This window comes from Chlamydotis macqueenii, chromosome 3, assembly GCF_036417535.1.
Source record: "Chlamydotis macqueenii isolate bChlMac1 chromosome 3, bChlMac1.mat, whole genome shotgun sequence".
NCBI lineage: Eukaryota > Metazoa > Chordata > Aves > Otidiformes > Otididae > Chlamydotis > Chlamydotis macqueenii.
The window spans coordinates 79268773-79290548 of NC_141558.1; the positions used below are offsets into that span (position 1 = coordinate 79268773).

The 21776-nt window shown below is 46.4% G+C and overlaps 1 protein-coding gene across 1 annotated transcript in view; it reads left to right on the forward strand.

The window, feature by feature from the left end:
• The first annotated feature begins 210 nt into the window (after positions 1-210).
• The window catches only part of PKDCC (protein kinase domain containing, cytoplasmic), a 36248-nt gene continuing 14682 nt past the window's right edge, over positions 211-21776 (forward strand). Inside the window, exons 1-4 of the mRNA XM_086744440.1 lie at positions 211-1150; positions 14592-14714; positions 17813-18084; positions 21059-21138. Coding sequence (XP_086600566.1) covers positions 473-1150; positions 14592-14714; positions 17813-18084; positions 21059-21138 — 1153 coding nt within the window. The 5' untranslated portion in view covers positions 211-472. The remainder of the gene's footprint in view (positions 1151-14591; positions 14715-17812; positions 18085-21058; positions 21139-21776) is intronic.

Here is a 21776-nt window from a genome sequence, read left to right on the forward strand (position 1 = left end):
GGCTCGGCCTAGCCTGGGAGATGTAGTCCCGGCTCCCGGGCTCGCCGGAGGCCGGCGGGGCTTCCGCGGGGGGACTACGTTTCCCAGGCCCCCCTGCTGCTCGGCCGGGCCGCGGGAAGGGCTGGGCTGTCAATCAGCGCGCGTCGGCGGGGGCAGCGAGCCGGGGATCCCCCCCCACCTCTCGGCCCCCCGCCCTCCTCCCCGTCCCGTTAATAATAAGTGGTTCAGAGCCTTAAAAGCAAGGAGGCAAGTGTCATGCGGGCGCGGCGTAAGAGGCTGAGCTCCGGCTGAGCGCCCGGGTCCGCTCTGCCGCCGGCACAGCCCGGAGGAAAAAAAGAGAAAAAAAAAAAAAAAGAGGAAAAAAAAAAAAGAAAAAAAAAAAAAAAAAGAGAAAAGCCTCGGCGCTGATTCCCGGGGAAGGGGCGAGAGGAGAGCAGCCCGAAAGGCTGGAGCAGCCGGCAGCGGACTGGCGATGAGGCGCAGGAAGACGGCGGTGGCGGCCGGCTGCTGCCTCGCCTTCCTCCTGGGCACCCTGCTCAACGTCCTCTTCATCCCCGGCTCCGAGCACCCGCCGCCCCGCGACGAGGCTCCCCCCTCCCCGCCCGATGCCCCCCTCGACCCGCCGGAGGAGGAGGGGGGCGGCGGCGGTGGCCGGGCCGCCCTGGCGCGGCAGATCCGCGAACGCTACGAGGAGGTGCTGCGCTACCGGCAGCACCGGGCAGCGACAGCGGCGGCGGCGACAGGGGGGGCGCAGCGGCCGCTGCGGCCGCGGGAGCGGCGCCTGATGGACCTGGCGCCGCCGCGCACCTCGGCGGAGCAGCCGGGGCCGCGGGGCCGAGCGGCGGCGGCGGGGCCGCGGGCCGGCGCCTGGGCCGAGCTCTCGCTGGAGCCGCCGCTGCTGGGCTGCCGCGACATCCGCAATGTCAGCGGCGTGCAGTACTTGGGCTCGGGCTACACCAAGGCGGTCTACAAGGCAGTGCTCAACCGCACGCTGGCCGTTGCCCTGAAGGCGGTGGATTTCGGCGGGCACGACATCGCCCACTGCGTGCGACAGTTCTCCGCCCTGGGGGGCTGCTACCGCCTGGCCGCCTACAAGATCGTCAAGGAGATGATCCTGCTCCAGCGGCTGCGACACGCCAACGTCCTGCAGGTAACGCGGCGGTCGCGGGTTTTACGCCGGTTTCTTCATGCTCGCCGCGGGCAACCTGTCGGTGCGACCGCCGCCGGCCCGAGCGGGAGCGGGGAGCGGGGCCCTTGAGAGTTCACCCCTCCTTCCCGCACCCCGCTCCGCTGTGGGGAGCCGCTGTCTCGTCGAGAGGCGCGGCGGGGGCCGGCGGTGCGGACCAGGAGGTCCCTGCGGGCGCGGTGGCTCCTTTACCTCCCCTCGGCGGGGCAGGCGGGAGGCGTCTCGATAGGCGCTTTCCGCCCTCAGCCGCCCCCCATCAGCGGAGCTTGCTCCCCCCCCCCACCCCTCCCCGCCGACAAGTGCTTCGCCCCGGGAGCAAGGCCGAGGAAGTGTGCGGGATGCGGGGTGCGGGGCGTTCCCCCCCCCCCCCAACCTCGCCGGCGTCCTCCCGCCACGGCGCAGCCCCCGGGGCGCGGCTCCGCGCTGGGTGCCGGGGGCACGGATCATCCCGCGGAGCCACCGGCGGGGTGCCGCGCTTCGTGCCGGTGGCTTGCCAGGCGGGCTGCGTAGCCGGACGGTTACACGTCGGCGGGAATCTCAGCGGGTCCATTCGGATGTAAATGCTGGTGTGGAAATTCCTGTTGCGTTTCGCATAGCGTGAGCGTTGCGGTAGAATAAAAAATGAGCGTTGGACCAGACGGTCTCACAGTAGGTGCTTTTTGAACTGAATCGAGTAGAGGAGTTTTGTGTTTCTGCAGCAGCAAGCAGCAGCAGGAGTACCAGCTCCCCCACGAGAACTTCAGATCCCAACCATCAAAGCGCTCGAGTTTCATACACTGTTCAAAGAAAGGGTAGTCGTGGTTTATCCACGGCAAGAAAATAGATATTAACCAACCTTCCTTCCTTGTTTCCTATTTCCATATTCATCCCTCAGTGGTTCTCAGTCTACCTATAATACAGGAGGAGGAGGAGGACAGCACGCAGCAAGCTGTGAAGAGCTGTGCTCCCAGTACGGGTGTTACGTGCTCCTCCATCGCTGTGATTAATTCTTGTTGGGAAACCTGTGCTTGGGTGCAGCCGTCGTTACTGATTGAGTTGACAGCAGGAAATACACCCTACAGTTGTAAACGCGGAGGGTATTTTTTTTTTTTCCCTGAGATTGTTTTTCTTGCTTGGTGGAAGCGAGCTAGGCAGGTTGAGCTCGAAGCGTGTGTTTTTAATGTTGCGGGTCATTTTGGTGGGCACTGGTGTTTCTTCCCTGCATTACTCGTGTGCAGTTTTCCACTCTGGAAAGATTTAATTTGTAACTCACTCGTCCTCCTCCCCAAATGGAAGGGGGTTGCGCTGCCTGTGAGGGGTCCCCAGCCGCCGCCGCAGTGTTTCTGCGTGTGTGGGCAGCGGGACACCCGGCAGCGGCCTGCCAGCGTGGGCCACACTGCTGGAGCAGCCTGCAGCACCGCTCCCTCGGCAGCGCACCTCAGAGGAGACGCAGTAAATCCGCTCCTGCGCGTCCTGATGCCAGGTGGACTCTGGAGGGGGAAACAAAGGCGAGATGTGGGGTGTCCCTTGGCAAGAGGGGGGCCAAGAGGATGAGCGGGCGCTTCCACCAGCGCCAGGAGGAGAAACACAGCCAGCCACCGTGCTGGGAAAATGCTCTCACGGGCAAAAATCCCGCCTGTTAATTAGGGCTTCATATTTACATGCCACCCCATTTAAAAATAGATTATGCTTAAATCAGAAACATGTTTTCAGCTTTGTTCCAATTTTGTCATCGTGTTTTCTTTTGTCTGCCCTCTGTCTCCATCAGCCCCTGGCAGAGCTGCCTGGCTGAGGCGAGAGGAAGAACCCTGAGCCCCGGGACGTCACCCACCACCTTTTTCTTTCATGTATCTCATTCTAGGGACGCACAGGGAGACGTTACTATGGCGGGAGTGAGGGCTAAACGTTTGATAAGACATTACCTTGAAAGGAGACTATAAAAATTGGTCTGACAGGCTTTATCTGGGCACGGTCGGGGCAGCCGGATGGGCCAGGAATAGGTCTCTGGTGTCACCCTGGAGTCGTAAAACCGGTGCAGAAAATGGGCATCAGTGAGCAACATGAGATTTATTGATTATGTCTGTGCTAATATCTCAAAGGGGAGGGGATCTTCCTACTTCAAGACTGACTTTTTAAGCTTGTTTTCAGTGGAAGCTGGCCCAGAGCTTAAGAAATCACTGTCCAGGGTTTGCGGCCGAGGAAGAGGAAATTGGTTCAAAATCCAGCATCTCCTGGCTTCTAACAGGCGCCTCAGCTTCCACTGCAGCGGCAGGACCCATCCTGCCTACAGCTGCCACGGGCACCATGCAACATCTGCCAGGCCAGCAAAGGCCGGGAGCTTTTCTGCCTCTCGTCCTTACCTCTTTTTGGCTCCTTCCCTCCCTCCCTCCCGGCATACCCAAATGCGAGCTGGCTGCTATAGATAGCTCCAAGGGCCTGCCACCCTCCTGCCAGCCTGCCGTGCTACCAACCCCCACACCCTGCCTCAAGCAGGGGCTATTCGGGGTGAACATGTCCAGGAGGTTCTTCTGCTGGAAATAAAGTTCCGTGGAGGTTCAGCCCTAGGAAAGGGGGTTTTCCTGTAAATCTCTGGCAGCTGACAGCCTGAAGTGTAGTTTGTAAGATAACAGGCTTGTTCTTTACTGTCTCAGCAGTTCCCATTCTGGCCTGTCTCTTGTCAAAATCAGCTTTTTTTTTTCCTTTTTTTTTTTTAGCCATCCTTTTAAAAGACTTGATTATTGTACAATGTATGATAGAGGGGGAAAAGAGCTTTTTTTCCAGAAAGCACCCCTGCCATTAGACAACATGCTGACATACCCACCGTGCCCTCCGCCTGGGGACGGAGCCAGATGTGTCGCCTCCGGCAGATGTGGCGAATCAAGCCCATGGAAAGGAACGTGGAAAACCGGCAAGAGGGAGGGTGGTTTCGCATTAGCCGGTGCTGAGGCGAAGGCAGCTGGGGCGAAGGCAGCTTACCTTCCTGTTTTTATTGACGTGCTCTGCCCATCGCCAAGAGCGGCTGTTGCTGGGACGGGCAGGTGCAGGCTGCAGCGGGAATGTATTTGCTTTGGAGTGGGGAAGAGAAGGGTAGTTCATTAAAGTTGGTTTTATAATGAAGGGCACCAGGGAAACCGGGTCACTGGTTTATTGTCACAGAGGATTTGGTGGCCTGCTAATTGCTTTGCAGTCGCTGTGTGTCAGATGCGGTGCCTGGTTTTTCCCTTTCCCTCCGCGCTACAGTTTTGCTTTTCTTGCAAAGTTCAAATGCTGCTGTCTGAATCCTGGCTTTCCGTGCGTTTCAGTGGGGAGGATGAGTTAGTCTGCTCTAATTCCTCCCTGCCCCTGTTTGAGGAAGAAAAGAAAATCAAACCATTTGCAGTTAATTTCAAACAATGAGCGTGATTGTAAAGACACAAAGGCAATGTTTGATTTACTGTAACAATGTAATTATAGCCCTGGAGTATCAGAATTACGGGTGTTGCCATTCACGGGCATAAACTGTTCTTTGGAGGAATTCTTTCTTCTTTTGCCTTGCTGAAGCTGAAGAGAAGGGAGGGAAGGTTTGAAACTGCAGACGTTTGGAAAAGAGCAGGCTTATTTCTGTGACGGCTATGTATCAGCACTTCTAGTGTGAGTTCACAGTGACTCATTTGAGAAGGAGCTACCGCTTTCGTAAAAACAAACACAAAAGCTGACGGAAAAGGGTTGGCTTTGTCTGAAGCCAGTGGAAGACACCAGCTGCTAGCAGGACCGGCGGTGTGCTGGCTGCCCAGACAAGGCCGGTTCATTTGGCTTATCTAGCTTCAGTGCAGAGTTAAAACACGCGGATGTAATACTGGGATGGCATCGATACTAAAAGAAAGTCACCACCTAAGTTACGAGGTCAGAGCAGTTTCTGTATGAATTGGTTCCGTTAGCACTAGTATAGTAGCGCTATATATATTTTATTGATTTGTTTTGAATGGTCATGATTGCAGTGAGAATATTTATGACTCAGAAAATTCATTGCATAAAATAATACTGAAAATAATACATCACTCACCGTTGGCAAGCTCAGTAGACTTGAAATATGCTAGCCAGTCATGATATTTTTAAATCCCTGTTTCTAAATGAGATTTTCCCTTCCTTACATGTGATAATTAACAGGCATTTTACCCTGATTGTTTCCCTGTACATATGCATAGCCAGCAGGATAGGGCAGTTTTAATTTTAATGTGAGAATTAAAATAGCAAAGCTTTGTATACTGTCTGCTTATTCCAAGTGGAAGTAGACAAGCTTTTCAAGTCTGAAGAAGGTCAATATACAATTAATTTCCAGTGCAAATACATTTGCATAGGGAGTATGGACTCTTGAAGGTCTGGCCCTTCCCGGTCCTTCTTGTATGAATACACTGTTGTCCTCGCAGAAAGGAGGAGGGAAGGGGAGATCAAGCCATGGTGGAAACAGCTGCTCAGGGACCTCTTCCCTGTTGCCAGCCGGTGGGCATTGCATCCCCTTTGTAGTAGCAATGGTGCAGGATTCCCAGCAGCAAGCCTTGATCTGCAGTTGGCTGGAGTTCGACCGTGACAGCTCTGGGAACTGCTGGCCTGAGAAGAGAGCTGCGATTGCTGGTGCCAGCTGGTGGGTGACTACATGGAGAATTTGTCATTCTGAAGTTTGGATGGGGCAGCAGAGGTTCACAGCTCTTGGGAGGAAACCTTTCAAAACCAAGTGCCTCATGGGAATGAACCTTCCAGGCTGGGGCTCGGGCTGGTGGGGGTCTGACTACGCGCTCCACATGCAGTCATCTGTAGGGGATTGCTGCAAGTTGGAGGGTCCTTTTAGACTGGGAATATTTTCCCCATGCCTTTCTGAAGTAGCTCAGTTGAGCTGCTCTTGAGACGGGTTGGCTAAAGATGAATGAGGTAGCTGCACACAGTGCAAGACCAGGCTGACACCGTCTGTTTAACTGGCCTTACGATCAGAGGAACTTCAGGTCCCGGGCAGATGAGCCTGCCAAATCCTGGTGAGGTGGCAGGAGAGGTTCCCACCACTCACTTGCCACCTCCTTTTTCTGGCAGCTGCCACTGCCCGGGGAGCAGAGATGGAGCTGCGTCTTTGTCCCGGTCACTCCACTGCTTGACATTGCCGTAGACGCGCCTTGCAGGAAATGAGGTGTCTAAGTCACTTGGGCATCCTTCGAAATTGTTGTTGGTGGTGGATACGGGGTGTCAGTACTGGACATTTGTGTGGGTGGAGAGAAAAAAGCAGGCAGTGCCACCTGCTGATGGCTCGGTGGAGGCAGCTGACTGCTGCTGCTCACAGATGTCCCCACAGCCCGGAGGAGCTCAGGGTGGAGTGGAGAAGGGCAGAGAGAGCAGACAGATGCGGTTTGGCGAGGAAAGAAGGATTACACAAAGTGCTGCTTTATAGTGAGTCTGCTTCCCAAAAGGCCCAGATGTTATCCTGCACTTTTAAGAGTGAAGAAAGGATCTGTTAACAAGAACTCCAGAGCTGCTGGAAGTGCAGAGCTGATACAATTACGAACCAACTCTAACCGTTCGTGTCACTGGAAGGCAGGGTGTACACCTTGATGCTGAAGTCGCCAAATAACGTTTTTTCCCACTGAATTGCATGGGATGACAGAGGGTCTTCAACTTGCAGCACGCTTGGCTGGAACAGCTTTCCACGAGGCACGTGCCATCGCATGAGTTAAAAGGGCTACATCGTCCGGCCTTTTGAAAGCAGCATTCATAAAACTAATCCAAATAATTTGTTGAATGATTTCTATGATTGCTTCTCAGTTTTATGTGCCATGTAAATCGTTCCAGAAGACTCTGGTTTGAATTTCTGCCTTCGTTATGGAGCTGATGACTTGCAATCTCATCCAGTTTTCCTTCAGGGGAGCCCAGCACTGCTTCTTCTGTGCAGCGGCTTGGGGAGATCAGTGGTCACCATGGGATGCTGCGGGTACAATCAAGTTCTCCCTTGCCAAGTTCTCCCTTTTTTTTTTTCGTAGAAGTGACAATGAACGAGTAAGGCCACTCCACCCCATCAGTGTCTTGGCCTGGAAATTGGTTATGACCAGGGCAGAATTGCAAGGGAAAGCGCATGGTTTTTAGAGCTTCTTCTTTCACTCCCCATGCCCCCCAAGTGTAGGGTAGCTAGTTAAACCTCTTCTCCCTGGTATCCAGTGATAGGGCTTGTGGGAATGGTTCAAAGCTGTACCAGGGGGGGTTCAACCTTGATATTAGGAGGCATTTCTTTACCAAGAGGGTGGTCAAACACTGGAACAGGCTTCCTAGAGAGGTGGTCAGTGCCCCAGGGCTGTTGGTGTTTAGGAGACATTTGGACAATGCCCCTAATAACATGTTTTGAACTTTTTGGTCAACCCTGAAGTGGTCAGGAAGTTGGACTAGATTATTGTTGTAGGCCCCTTCCAACTGAAATATCCTATCATCCTATCCTATCCTATCCTATCCTATCCTATCCTATCCTATCCTATCCTATCCTATCCTTGCAAGGGATCCTTGTGGCCTTTTGTACATGCTCTGTCTTCTCATTGCAGCTGTATTTAGGGAAAGGCTGACAGGGCTGTGGTGGCTGGCCAAGGAGGCAGGAGATGGCCCCTGGAAGAGCACACCAGGGCTGGCAGAGCTCTGCTCCTCTGGCCCTCTGCACGCTGCACAGACGCAGGGAGCAGTAGGCTGCAGAGTGAACGCAGACGTGAGCTGGCCTGCCCTGTGAGGTGTTGCAGCCCTGGGTTATGAAGTTGTCCACGTCAGATATACAAGCTGGGTTTTTTTAAAAGATCTTTTTCATGGATTTTTGTGCCAACACAGTCACCTGATGGTTCAGATCGGTGCCTTCTTGGCATCTGACTCCCGTTGCAATTTTTCATTTTTGTGGTGGCCATGAAAAACTTGACAAGAACAAGTTCTCACAGGCACTATGCTAATACTAATATTGACTCTAGACTAATTTTAAAGGAGTTGTTATTTTTTGTCACACTCAGCTGAAACACTCGGTTTAGGTAGTAGACACCAAACATGGATGTTTTATATTGTTTTAGGCCAAATTTGGAACAACATAGTTTGGAAAGAGCTGCTTTTTTCTTGGTCTATGTGGCTGCAGCTAGATTCCAAGCTTATTTTAAAGCTCACCATGAAAAAATACACAGTGATATGGCTCAGATACCTAAGAAAGAGAAACTACACAGATGGGTCTAATGAATCCAAGTCAAGCTCTTCCAAACATGCAGTGCACGGAGGTTATTTTGATAGTTTGGTAATGCAAAATCACATCATAACGAAGGGTTAATCTGGCAGTGCAGTGGAGCTGAATGCAGTCCTGTGGATAGAGGTCAGGGGGGCTTCTGGTTTGGCTATTTACAAGATAATGAGCTGGCCTCCAGTGATATCAGCCCATTTCCATTGAAATCATGGTTGTATGAGTGATCTATTTGTCCTCACTGGAAGGCTTTATGAGAGTAGGCTACTTGTGTAACTAAGTATTTGCAGGGCTGGGCCTTGAGCTTGTGCAGTGCAGTACAAATTCAAAGCACTGTAAATGTTTTTAGTAGAAGAATTTTCCACTTCAGAGTGTAAGGAAAGCAGGGAGAGTAAAAGGCAGATAACATTACTAAACCATAAGATTATAGCCACTGTAATATGTGTCAGAACAGCAGGTATATATGGATATGTATACACACACATAGATATAAAATATATGGAGATATCTGTGGACCTCTGTGGATAAACCGACAGATATGGTTAGGTATACATACGTTTGTGTTTCTAAATAATACGTTCCCATTTTTCTATCAATGAGCCTCCATGTTTAGTAACAGTGACAAGTATGCCACTCTTGTACCTTCTAGCTCTTCTGGAGTTTAGTGCTAATCGTAATAATGCATTTATAAATAAAAGCCTAGGCAGAGCTGCGAATTTAGAGTTTGATATTTGAATTACCCACTACTTGCTCTCGGTTCCAGTATCCGGCAGCAGAAGAAACCCTGCCTCACAGCTGTCAGCACACAGTTTTGGCCCTGCTCTTAAAAGGTTCTGCGTAGTGCTGGGGCCGCCCCGTATGAAAGTACTTGGGCGTCGGCACTTGGCAGGGCTCAGTTGTTAGATTTCAGTGGAGAAAATAAATTCATTTCTCGTACATCATCTCTCTATGTCCTGTAGCAGGAGGGCTGACATTGGATTGATCTTTATTAAGTTTAGGACTTTCAGGGAACCCATCCTTTTTCCAGGGAGATGCACGTTACAGGTTGCAGACGCTTTGCAGCTGAGAAGCTGTAGCAATATAAAAAAAAATTGGTATATATTTATATATATAAGAACATATTAAAATATAGACACAAATATGTGTATATATTATATACGGAAACACACATACATATGTCATATATACACAAATATATACATGTATGTGCTTGTGTGTGTATTTATATATGTATATACCGTCAGCAATGAAGGTAAATATTTAAAACCTGAGGGGCGACTAGATCTTAGAGTGACATAAACATCGGTAAATCACAGCTGTATCAGGCAGTGCTGTATGTTCCTGCTCTCGTAGGGACTGCTCCAGGAATGAAAGGTGAATCCAAGGATTGGTTGCATAAAAAATAGTACATTCACTTTGATAGCAAGAAAGTGGCAATGTTTTAAAAACTAAACACACTAAAATGTGCTGTTCTGGTTTTGACATGCAGCAGCTCATACAAATGGCTCATCAGATGGTTAGCAGTGTCTGTGGGAGCTTTTTATTTCCCCTGGGCACCAAGTCACTAGAAAATACAATCTTGACACAGCCAGTTTTCATTAGGTAACCCCATGTCCATGTATTTTTGAAATTAAATGCTGTGGCAAGTATTGACTACTGCTGCTCTTCGTAAAAGTGATGTTTTTTTTAAATTTAACTTTTCTATTGTAGGTGGAAGTTAGGCCTTACTGTAGTTAGTTTGAACAAATCCAAATTGAAAGAATATTAAATTTCTAAAAATTACTTCTGATGTAATGCAGTTGAGCGTGTCACTTATATTGCAGCTGGAAATAGTGTTCTTGAAGTTCCTGTTCCTGGAGTCATGGAAAGCTCACATTCATTAAAGAAACTTCCTGGGGAAATTCCCAGCTTTTGTGGGAGTGGAGAAAAATCTAAAAATCTTGAGCATTAAGGGTAAAACCTAGCAAGGCCAAGAAAAAGATTCACAGTGTGTTGTAGTTTTTAGAGAAATTTAGGGATCTTTGCCCCCCAGGCGCCGGGGCAGGGATTCTGCTGGCGGAGCCCCGGCTGGGGAAGGTGGCCAGTCCCGCGGGTCCGCCTCTGTAAATGAAGTGTAATGCTTGAGTGGAGGTTCCGGCTTGACATTTTTTTTTTTTTTTTTTTTTTAAGTCCAGCTGGGGTGCCTACGCCAGTGCATGAGGACCCGTTGTTTGCACAGACTTACCCTGCTGATGGCAGCTTAATAAGCTCCTTTATTTTGTGTTTTTATTCGGTAAGCTTGTCAGCTTTTGTGTCGTGGCTGACCTCTGCTTTCGCCCAGCCCCCCTGCCCCAGCTCCTCTGAAAGGGGCACCTCTGTCCCCATAATTTGTGGTAAAGGGAGGTGAACGGACCGGCTGTAGGGACATGGGCTCCTACAAAGCAAGGTAACTTTGGCAGGGGCTGACCCTGTGTGCCCGGCGTGCCTAAAAACTGTTGAAGTTAGTGGGAGCTTGGGGTGCCTGAAGACTAATGCACGACTGAGCCCTTTATGGCTGAGAATACTGAAGCAGTGAGGGATGGATTCGGTAAACAGGGCTACTCAAAATGAATTACGGCACACGATGTGAGAACAGGTCAACATTTCGTATTTGGCATACGTTTTTCTAAACAGACAGAAAGGCATCCCAATATTGTGACTGTTTGCTATTAGATTCTACGCAAAAATCTATTGGGGTGGCATTTAAATGCAGTGACTCGAGATAGATAGCAAAAAGATGTGGGGTTGTATTTCTTTCCATACATTTAATTGGAACCATGCTGAAAAGGCGTATGAAAACCATCACTCTTGACTGTATCTAAAGTGTAGCTTTGCGACGCTGAGAATGATGTCTGACCTAATAGAATTTCAGATAGAGCAGATATTTTGGCTCATCTTTTGCTTCCAGCTATATTCAATTTCCCCGCATGGTTATTTTTCTTGTTATTGTATGCATCCAGCTATCTTACTTCACCGGCTGGGAATACAAACCATTTTGTCTCATTTCAGACCTTAAAATGGATTGGACAAAACCAACAAGGAATAAAAAACAAAAAAAAAGTGTTTTGGGTAGTACCTCTGTACTTGTTGTTTCTGTGTCTTAATAAGTCAGCTTCTTAAATGAAAAGCCTAAGAATTGCTGTCTGGGAATATTTTCCATCTGTATATATTCTGTATTTTGTAACATCTGTGTGCTGCTGGGTGGTGGTTCATCAGGAGGGGATGAATGTAACCATTTTAGATGCTTAACTGGCTGTTGGGACATGCCCAGTTTGTAATCATGGTAATTGCACATACAAATATGGCCATGTAATTACATGTGCATTTTTGCATTTAGTTTCAGGAGTTCATTTAGAAAAGTATAAATGCGGCCCAATAAATCCTTTATATCTCAGACTTCTGTGCTTTTATAACTCTATATAATTATGTAATAACGCTGCATCTGGAGAGCTTTCACTTAAGTAAGAGCAATAAAGAGCTCAGGTTAGATTATATACATTTTTGAGTTAGATCTATACTAACTTGCTCATACTGTGTTTTTCAGCTTTTGATTCAGTTCAGCAGTACTCGTGCAAGAAAATTTTCTTGTGAGAATAAAGAGCAATTTAATATGAACCTAGAACTAACTCAGGTAATTTAAACTTCCACAATGACTGGAGTGATTAAATGGGCATTAATATAGTAAAATTTACACTGAGTACTCAGATACTTGGGCAGTGAAGACTTTTGCCAAGGTACAAATTGGATACTAAAATGAAAGAATTATGTGTGAGCAAAGTTTCAGCTCTCTGAGAACAAATCTAAATCATTATTATTACTATTGACATTCATGGATTGAGATCAAATAGATACAAACAGATACCGTAATTCATTTCTACTTATGTGATCATATAATAAGACTAATTTATCAGTATTTTGTGTGTACAGGTGTGTATGTATTACGTTTTTAGAATCAAAGGAGTGCATAATTGTTGTTTATCTTCCCTATTTCTGTTCCTGGAATGGCTTTCACAAACGTTGAGAGTTTCTAATGGAGGCTGATATCTTTTTTTGTATTCAGTGTTACTGTGACCCATCGTTTATTAAGATACTGTCATTTCCCAGTCTGTTTTGCTTGCTCATTTCCCTTATGGCTTTTTTTCCCCAATGGATAGTGTTACTGTGCTAAAGACAAGCACTGAAATCTGCAGATGATACAGAAGCAGATGTTAGATTTTGCCACTCAGAAGTGAGGGCTTTCAAACCTTCCAGGCTTCATCCTGCCGCTTTAGTCTGCCCTCACACGAGAGAGACGTGCAGTACGCAGTAAGAATTGCAGAACCACGCTCATCTCTAAGAAAAGATAGATGTTGTATGAAATATTTTGGTTTAATTTCATTTTTTATTAGTTCAGAAGGCTTAGACAGAATTGTGCTGATGTGATCCTCTGAGATAGTTTGCAGCAGTCGAAGGTCTAGCTCCTGTAAATAAGCTGCACTAAAACGGTGTCACAGATGCTAAGGAACAAACCCAGGTCCTGTCTGAACAGCTCTAGGTTGAGGAATGATTGCTATTACAATATTTGTCATGCTTGTGGCAGGAAAGAGAAAGGTCTCTTTTCCTATTGCAAACATTCGTATTGGCATCTATCACAAATCTTCTGTCGTGCACGGATGCCAAAATCTTTTTGGCATATTTTAAAATAAAATCTTCTAGCTCTTTTTTTGTTTAGGTTAATGTCCATGTTTAAGCAGCTGTTTTGAAATACAGTGCCGTTTTTGCACCAAAAAGAAAAACTGTTTACTTCTGTTACATTTTTTGGCACCCTTTTTTCCGTTAAATGTAGACAGCTATGGTCAGCGCTAGCAGAACGGTTCATAACAAATCCTGTGTTTGCTGACTTTAGCCTGGTCTTTGCTTTTCTGTTGGGGAGGGTCACAAGGCGTAAGAACGTGCTTGGTACTGGCATCTGCTCGCGGCGGTTGCGTGCGGCCTCACCCGGCTCCCTCCATCCATGGCACCGGGCAGCCTGGCTGTCCGCTTTCCTGGTGGATTAGGGTCGCTCCCCCTTCTGCTCTGCATGAGCCCGGCTGCTTCTGCCAGGCCGTCTCTGAGCCCCCTCAGCTCCGAGGAGACCCCCTTCTCAGCTTCCCCGAGCTTTTGAAAACTAAGAGAGGCTTGAAAAGTCAAATTACCCAGGGCAAAGCAGTAGAAGAATAGCAGCAGGGTGTTTTGTAGCGCCGCGTTTTCACACAGACCCTTTTACTGTGTGGTTTATTTGACTGGGGGCAGAGATTACATTTAATTTTATTTCATGTGCATGCTGTTCTGGCTGGAAAGTTGCAATCAGATCCTTATCAGGCTCATTTAACTGCCTCTCTGCCAGGGCTTGGCAGGGAGTTTGTACAAGCCTGTCCCCCAGCCCTGTCAGATGTTGTCCCACTCCATATAAAGCAAGACGTCTTTCTCCACGGTCTTTAAATATTCTTCTTGTGCAATTATTTTTGCAAGTGAAAATTTATCATTCAGATGTCCTTGGAAAGCGAATACAAGAGGGAGCTGGAGCATGGCCGAATTTGCCATCTAAAAGCTTTTAAGCTGAAGAAGCTACTGACAGATAGCATTTTGGAGTATTTAGCCTTCTTTAACAATGCTGCACACAGAAGTCCAAGTATAGTGAGAGGCAATTTCTGGCTGGGAGAAGATAAGTTTTGGCCCTTCAGTTGCTTTTCAGGCTCCCATGTTATTGAAATACATGTTGCCACTCAATGCACAAACAGTAGTCCTATGGCAAATGTCATTAAAAGCTGTTTTACAATGTCTTTTAAGCAGAAAATCAGTTTTATTTAGCTGGGTATTGCATAGGCTGAACTAATTTTCCTCCGATAGAATTCTGTTTCTGCATTCATGGATATTTTAGTTTATTTTTTTCCCTTAAATGTTCATTGGCCCTGTACAGAGGGGTATGCAGGGGACACTTCACTGGCCTTGTGCTGTACGATGCCTAGAAAAGACTCCGCTAGCTAATTTGGGAGTTTCAAGAGAGCGTTCTGCAAACGAGAGGGCAACAAAAGCTTGGGGGGGGCGACTTCACGGCAACACAGTGTGTAGAGCTCAGAGCTTTGTAAGGAATGCTTGCTTTGCGCCTCATCCACAGAGAAACTTAAAAGCATGCTAAGGTACGTTACGCTGATATTGCCTGGTTGTGATTTTTTTCAGCTCTATGGCTACTGTTACCAAGATAGCAATGACATCCCAGACACGCTGACGACCATCACTGAACTAGGCTCGCCTTTAGAGATGATTCAGCTTTTACAGACTTCCTGGGAGGACAGATTTCGAGTGAGTAACAACTGTTTTAAAAGGACTTTTGAGAGAACAATGAATACAAAATAACATCAAGCATGAAGCAGGGGTTGTGTGCTGTGCAGTGCGACTCACATTTATTTCATTTGCTTTGCGTATGATTACATCTTGGGTTGAGAAAGAACATTTATCACTGCCTTTCTGCAGTGTTCAAGATATCGTGCGATTCCCTCTGTTGATGCTATCTAATTTTATCCAGTTATGCTTTTTGCATGATATCTTCAAACATTTCTTACTTGTTAACGCTCGAGGCCCAGGGTTTTTGGCATTGAGCGTTGTGCTCTGCAACTGGGATTTAAACAATAGAAGGATGTTACATTTCTCTCCTGATCCTTATCATAGGTTGGTTTTAGAATTGTTTTCTACTGCTTCCTGCTCTGTTCGTCTTTTAGTGGGGGAAGAGTGAAATAAATGTACACAAACCTCAAACTCGGGTTGTCCACCACGTTGGCAATTTACCAGGAGCACGAAGGTCACACTTAATTTGTCCAAAATGAAGCCAGACTGCAGCAACGCTTTGATCAAAACAGGGCTGTCTTGCTCAGTGTATATTGGGACATGTCGTCAGCTGAGGTTAACTCCCTAAGACCTTGCAAGGCAGCAGCAATCTTCATCTAAAACACTTTGGATTGCATGGCTACATCTGTACCAGAAAACTAAAAGTGCGCCTGACTGATCTTGGAGACGAACCAGCGAGGTGCGGCCCACGTCTGTCCTGTGGAATTATGTCACTCTCTGAAGGCCGAGTGGCTGCACGCGGGATGCCCATCAGAAATGGTCCCCGGGCCGCACTGCCTGCTGGATGGCGTCTGGGGTGTGTGCGGGAGAACAGCCTTTGTCCCGGTCAGACCCGAGCCAGAGACCGTGCATGTGGGATTGAGCTTCTGTGCCCAGGAATGTTCCCTGGCAGAGTTTATTTTACTAATATAGATGGAGCAAGTGTGTTCCCTGTGCGCTAACCTCCAGCTCCCTTTGCCTGAAAGAAGTACGGGCTTAATAAGCAATGGAGATATTTGTCCTGGCTCCCGAAATACAGGATCTGTCTTTGTCTCATCTCATCCAGGGAATGCAAATAACAGACTGTGACAGCAACCATGTACAAAGCAAATGACCAAGAGAGAGATGTTAAGTTATGGGTAATAAACAGGGACATTTCCATCCAGCATGGGTATTTCTGAGCAAGCAATTGCAAAAGGAGATGAAGGAGAATTAGATGAAGGTGCTGAGCTGGTTCACAGAGGTGGAATTACAGATGAAACATTCCTGTGACCGCTGTAGTGAAGTCTTAGATAATGTCAGGCTCATTAGCTTGTCTAGGACCCAACCAATGCAGAGAAGGAGGAAATAAAATCATGTCTTCTTGGTACGTGAGACTTGTTTGTGGTCCAGTCCTGCAAATGGCTGCATAAATATTTGACCTTATTCCTACAAAGAATTCCCTTGTATCGAAGGACCCGGTGGTAAGCTTGCTCCCCAGATCAGCACCTCTGCTCTCAGCAGCAATGTGTGATGCTGAGCAAAGCCTTCACCTGTGTACTTAAAGCTTGTGGTACAGGGGCATTGCAGTCGCAGCCTGGCAGCAGGTACGCGGGGCAGCAGCCCGTCGGGGCTCAGCCTGCTCGCAGAGGCTGCTGGTGCAGGAGCAGGGGCTTTTTGGCTTTTCAGAAAAGGTGGTAGTTTCAGATGACAACCTGTGTTTTTATTCAAGCTAAATTCTGGGTTTGTTGACACTCGAAGATACGTGTATTATGGGCTGGGTATGCCTTTTATGTGCAGCATATTGTGGAATGGCACGTACATGAATCCTGTGTCCTTCCAGAGGGAGGCAAGGGTGGTCACGTCTGGCGTCCCATAACCAGGCCTGTGTTCACCCATGTCTGCAGGCATCTCCACGTGGACTGTGGTATCCTGTAAGCAGGGTAGAAATGTTCTAGTCTGATCAAGCAGGAGAATGGTGCTAGAAGTGTGAGATAGTCCTAGTGTCCCACAGGTGAAGGGTCTGTGAGGGATAACTTTCAACATGCTCAGCTTTCTCAGGAGGGACGCATTTAGGCGCTCTCAGGGTATACTGTTTATGCCCCGAGATTGAATTGGGATTTGACTGCTTCAATGCACATGGCCTTAACAGTGTATTTTGACAGAAAACAAAGATTATATATAAACAATAAAAAACTTGCTAGACTGAATAAGACCTGTTATTAATTTAATACATAGAATAAAAATTCCAGTATTTAACTGTGTTCATATTAATGTTACGTGTGCAATAATACATTACATAGTGGACTCTAAAGGAATGCATGAACTGAAAACAGTACTTTGGTAAGGGGGCTGAGTTCAACGTTCATGGAATTTGCTGCCTAGTAGTAGTTATTCAAGTTTCTAACCTGCAGTTGAAAAGTGCAATGTCAGCACAGAGCTCCCACTCCAGCCCCACAGTGGCACAGGTAGGTCCACCAAGGTAGACCCACCAAGGCAGACGGACATATATACGCTTACCCTGAGGCACAGTGAAGAGTTCCAGAGGAGCTGTGGAGCTCCTCTTTCTGGGAATTTCCTTCCTTCTCTCCTGGAAAAAGGCAAACATACGAGGAACCAGTGGAAAAAAATTATAAAAGCAGTCAAAAGGCAGGATCAGTACGGAGGCGATACAGACACCGTCTGCAGTTGGAGTTCCAGGCGTGGGCACAGGGCGGTCTGGCCAAAACTTCCAGACCTGGAGTTTGTAAAAGGACAGAATCAGGCTGCATGGTCAAGGTCTGTGCGTAATGTGTTATTAAAAGTTAATGCTTTTATTTCTATTAAAAGAAAGAATAGCAACAATGAGCTGTGCTTCAAGAATAGTGTGGTAAAGCACTGGTGAAGAAGCTTATTTTTGTTTCAAGCCTCTAAGGGTTTTACGATCAACGATGTTAATCCTTTGAGAAACACCTTAATTGCAACATTCAGTTTTGAGGATAAGTTACAATGCTTATATTAAGTCATATATTTATGAATATATCTTCAGCTAAAGTGGTTCCATTTATATACTTTGCACTGAGAAAATAATACAAGGTACCCACGTTTTTGCATTTCAGATATGTCTCAGCTTAGTTCGCCTTCTGCATTATTTGGCTCACTCTCCTCTCGGCTCCGTGACGTTATTGGATTTTCGCCCTCGGCAGTTTGTGATTGTGGATGGGGAGCTGAAGGTGACGGATCTGGATGATGCCAGCATTGAGGAGAGCTCTTGCACCAGTAACAGTGACTGCTTTATGGAATTCCCTGCAAGAAACTTCACCCTGCCCTGTTCGGTTGAGGGACGGTGTCAGAACATGAATGAAAAAAGGAATCTCTACAACGCCTACAGGTATGTGGTCGGAGAAGGTAAAAGATAATTAAGAGTGGGCCAGAAGTCTCCAGCATCCTCTATAGTTATTCACATCAACGAGTACGTATTGTCTCAGAACCATTAGCCAAGAGTAAGTGTCGCTGCTTTCCGGGGAGCTGGTAGTCGATGCTTGGTGCCGCACTCCTCCTGCCACTGCCACTCCGGCTGACGGGTGCTGCTGGTGCAGGCGATCACCTTGTTCTGATCCAGATAGGAGAATGGAGGATCTTAAAGCGATGCCATAATGGTGTGCTCATTTCTTCAACTTCCCTTTCAAGTATCGTGCCATTCACTGCCTGCCAGACCACAGCGAGGAGAGGCTGCTCCAGAGAGAGTCTTCTGCTTTAGTCCCAGGGCACTCACCAGCATGTGTGTTGCATTAGCTGACCACATTGAAATGGGCTGCACCACATGACAGCCATCTGCAGTCGTGCAGTGCGGTTTTTAGCGTGTCCTGCAAAATTTTCCATTTCCATTTACTCGGCTTAAAGATCCTGCTTAGCTTGCTAGCTTTTGGTTAAGACCGTTTTACTGGGCTGGCTAAGAAACCTTTAATAGGCACCCATCCGTCTCGGTCGTAAGTGGGGGTATGTCTGCGGTGTGGTGGGCCTGCGGCAGGTTGCTGGTCTTGCTGAAGGAAGCAGTCTTTTTCTATTACAGTTCTTAATATTGGCTTTGAACTGCGCACCAGTGTGTAGCACACGCACAGGGCCCCGGTGTTTTCAGCCCCTGCTTTTGCTTAATTTGATAGAGACAGTGGGTTTTTGTTCAGCAGCAGATTCATGCTACAGTAGGCTGCGACCACCCGTGCTAGGGCATTGGCAACAAACTGTGCACTTCTCTGGAAGGCTAAATCTTCAGTTCATTGCGTAGAGGCTACTCAATTTTCATGTTTTCATGGATGCGCTCTGTTGCGGTAGGGTTAGAGTTGCCCTCAGGAAAGGGCTGCTGGGGCTGTTAGGTAGAAGTCAAAAGCAGGAGTATGTCAAACAGTGCATAAACCCCTTGTAATTTTAAAATATAGCAGGCCCTAGCCTTGAAAGTGTAATTAAGCAATCTAGCTGGATTCTTTATGAGGTAAATAATTAAAGGAGAGAAAACATTTTGGAAAAAAACCCCTCAACTATGCAAGAACTGGCTCACCTTAATGTTCAGATGATTACCTTCTGTCACAAATGTGTCTTTATGTGTTTTCCTCCAAATGTTTGGAGGAACAGCTTTCAAAGCACTGGACAGTTTTAAAAGTAAGGATGGTTAATATTTTTAACTATTAACCAATGGCTGAGATGAATTCTCCGTCACTGACAATTCTTAAATTAAGATCAGATAGTTCTCAAAAAGAAAAAAAAAAGGAGAAAAAGACTGTAGGAACAAATGTGAAAGGATCTGACAATCTGTGTTATGTAGATCACAAGGGATGCCACTGGCCCTGCAGTCGATGAATAATAAATGTTCCTGCGATTAAGCTGTGTAGGCGTCAGCATCTCCCCGTGTCAGAATATCAGATGTGGGCGTTTGCAAGTTGTATATTTCTATAGCCACGGAAAAACACTAACCTCCATGACTCCAGCGTTTAGCAAAGTAAATTGCAGCTACTGAATTTTTGCGAAGAACTGTTCACAATCAGTCAGACTCTGCCTGTGGGTAATCTCTAAACAGAGAAATAAGTTAGATTTACCAGACAAATTATTCATTACAAACGCTATACTGCTCTTTAGAGTTATGTGTATATTTATATTGGCTGTTTTGTGCTCATTGCTAAGAAAACCTACCTGGGGATAATCCATCTTAATAAATATATTTAAATATATTAAGTATATAAATATTATAAATACGGTTTATTTATAATTAATATAAATATATAATAAATAATGTAAATACTAATTTTGGTGAGGGATGAAGAAGGGAGTTAAAATCTCAAAGAAATATTCATTGTGTAAGTGGAATATGTCAGCTCAGTAATACCTGTGTTTATGAGCAATTTTTGCTAGCAGTAACTTAATTTTTTAATTTATGCTTATGTAAGACGTCTGCTAGTCTCCCTCCTGTGCATGGATCCCTGGAGGTTTCTCTTTGACAATGTGGCCTCTGTACATGAAAAAACATTTACTCTGCAGATTAGATGTAAAGCAGAGCGATTTCCCAATTGTTTTCCTATTCTGCTCATTACCTAATATTTGTGTCTGATGGTTTTGTTTATATTGTCAGATCCTGAACTGTCTATCTCCACCTCAGGTTGCTATGACACTGAGTTTGCAGTGGATGGTAATATTGGCAGAGTAATAGAAATGTAAAGGAACAATGCGAAAATTAAGTGTATTTCAAGGGATGGTAAAAGCTTATTGTTTTTTCTTTTGTAATTAAAAACATTAAAATGGAGAATATGCATCCATCGATGAATATCTACATGAACGTATCTTGAATTTAGACAAATGATGAGAACAGAGAAGTCATTCTGAATTGTAGTGGCATTAAAACAATAGAAGACATCTTTCTCCTGACAATTCATTTGAAAATCTAAGAAAATTGTAGAAAAGAAAATAGTAGTCAGTTATTTAAAATGAGCAGAAATTTGATTTATGCACTTTCAAGGTTTAAAAAAAAAAACCAACCCAAGACTTCTGGGATTGATGGCATCCTTTTAGTTTGTTACAGACAGCTTTGGAAATAGTCACAATCTATGGGGCTTCACTGCAAATTTCTGTATTAATGGCACATTTACACATAGTTACAAGGCAGCCTTGTGTATAGCAGCGTGGTCTAGGCATGCCAGACAGCTGAGTGAATAGTCTCAGCTTTATATTTATTTGACTATAGAATATGATTATATTTCCTGAATAGGTCACTGGATTATAAGCAATAGGAATTTTAATTCTTATTTTGTTTAGTAGTTACCAGACATTTGTAAACTCTTTAAAAAAAAATTTCAGTATGGGTTACTTTTCCATTGCAGGTTTTTTTTCACATATCTTCTGCCACACAGTGCGCCATCCTCACTGCGACCGTTACTGGATAAGATCGTCAATGCAACAGGTAATTGCAATAAATGTGGTGATGCCAAGTATTTCCTTTTTTAGCCTGACTGTCACGCTTGGGATGTGGGGGATGCTGCTACTGTGATAGAACCAGATGGGAGTAAAATTCCCCCTATACAGAGAGGGCAAGAATGGCCCTGTATACCAGAGAAATCTCATTTTGGGATATTATTTAGGCTTCACAGAGGTGTATACTTCCTCCTGACCTCTCAGCGCTGGGGTGAACTGCATGACAATGCAATCCCTTGTGGGATCTGGAGAAGCCTCTGTCTATAACAAGGGGAAGTTTACTGATAAAACCAGGATACCTCCCTGTTGCCAGTGGTACCAGTGGTGCTTCTGTACCTCACAAGCCAGAGACAAATGACATTACTGTAGATCTTTACTGATTACCAAGGTAGTGCCTTTGGGACAAGAGTAGTTGCATGTGCCTGTAAATCTGATTTGAGGGTTTTTGGCATGTTGTTCTAGGGGTTTTACACGTTGTACTGTGTGTATTCAACGGGGAAGTTAATGATGCTGGGCTATAACTAATTAACAAGCAAAGCCTTTTCAGTTCCCCATGTTGACTAAAGTTCGTCCCTTGTGGGGAGCTCACCGCAGTGTTTTCTGCCCACAGACCTGGGGTTGCCAGTT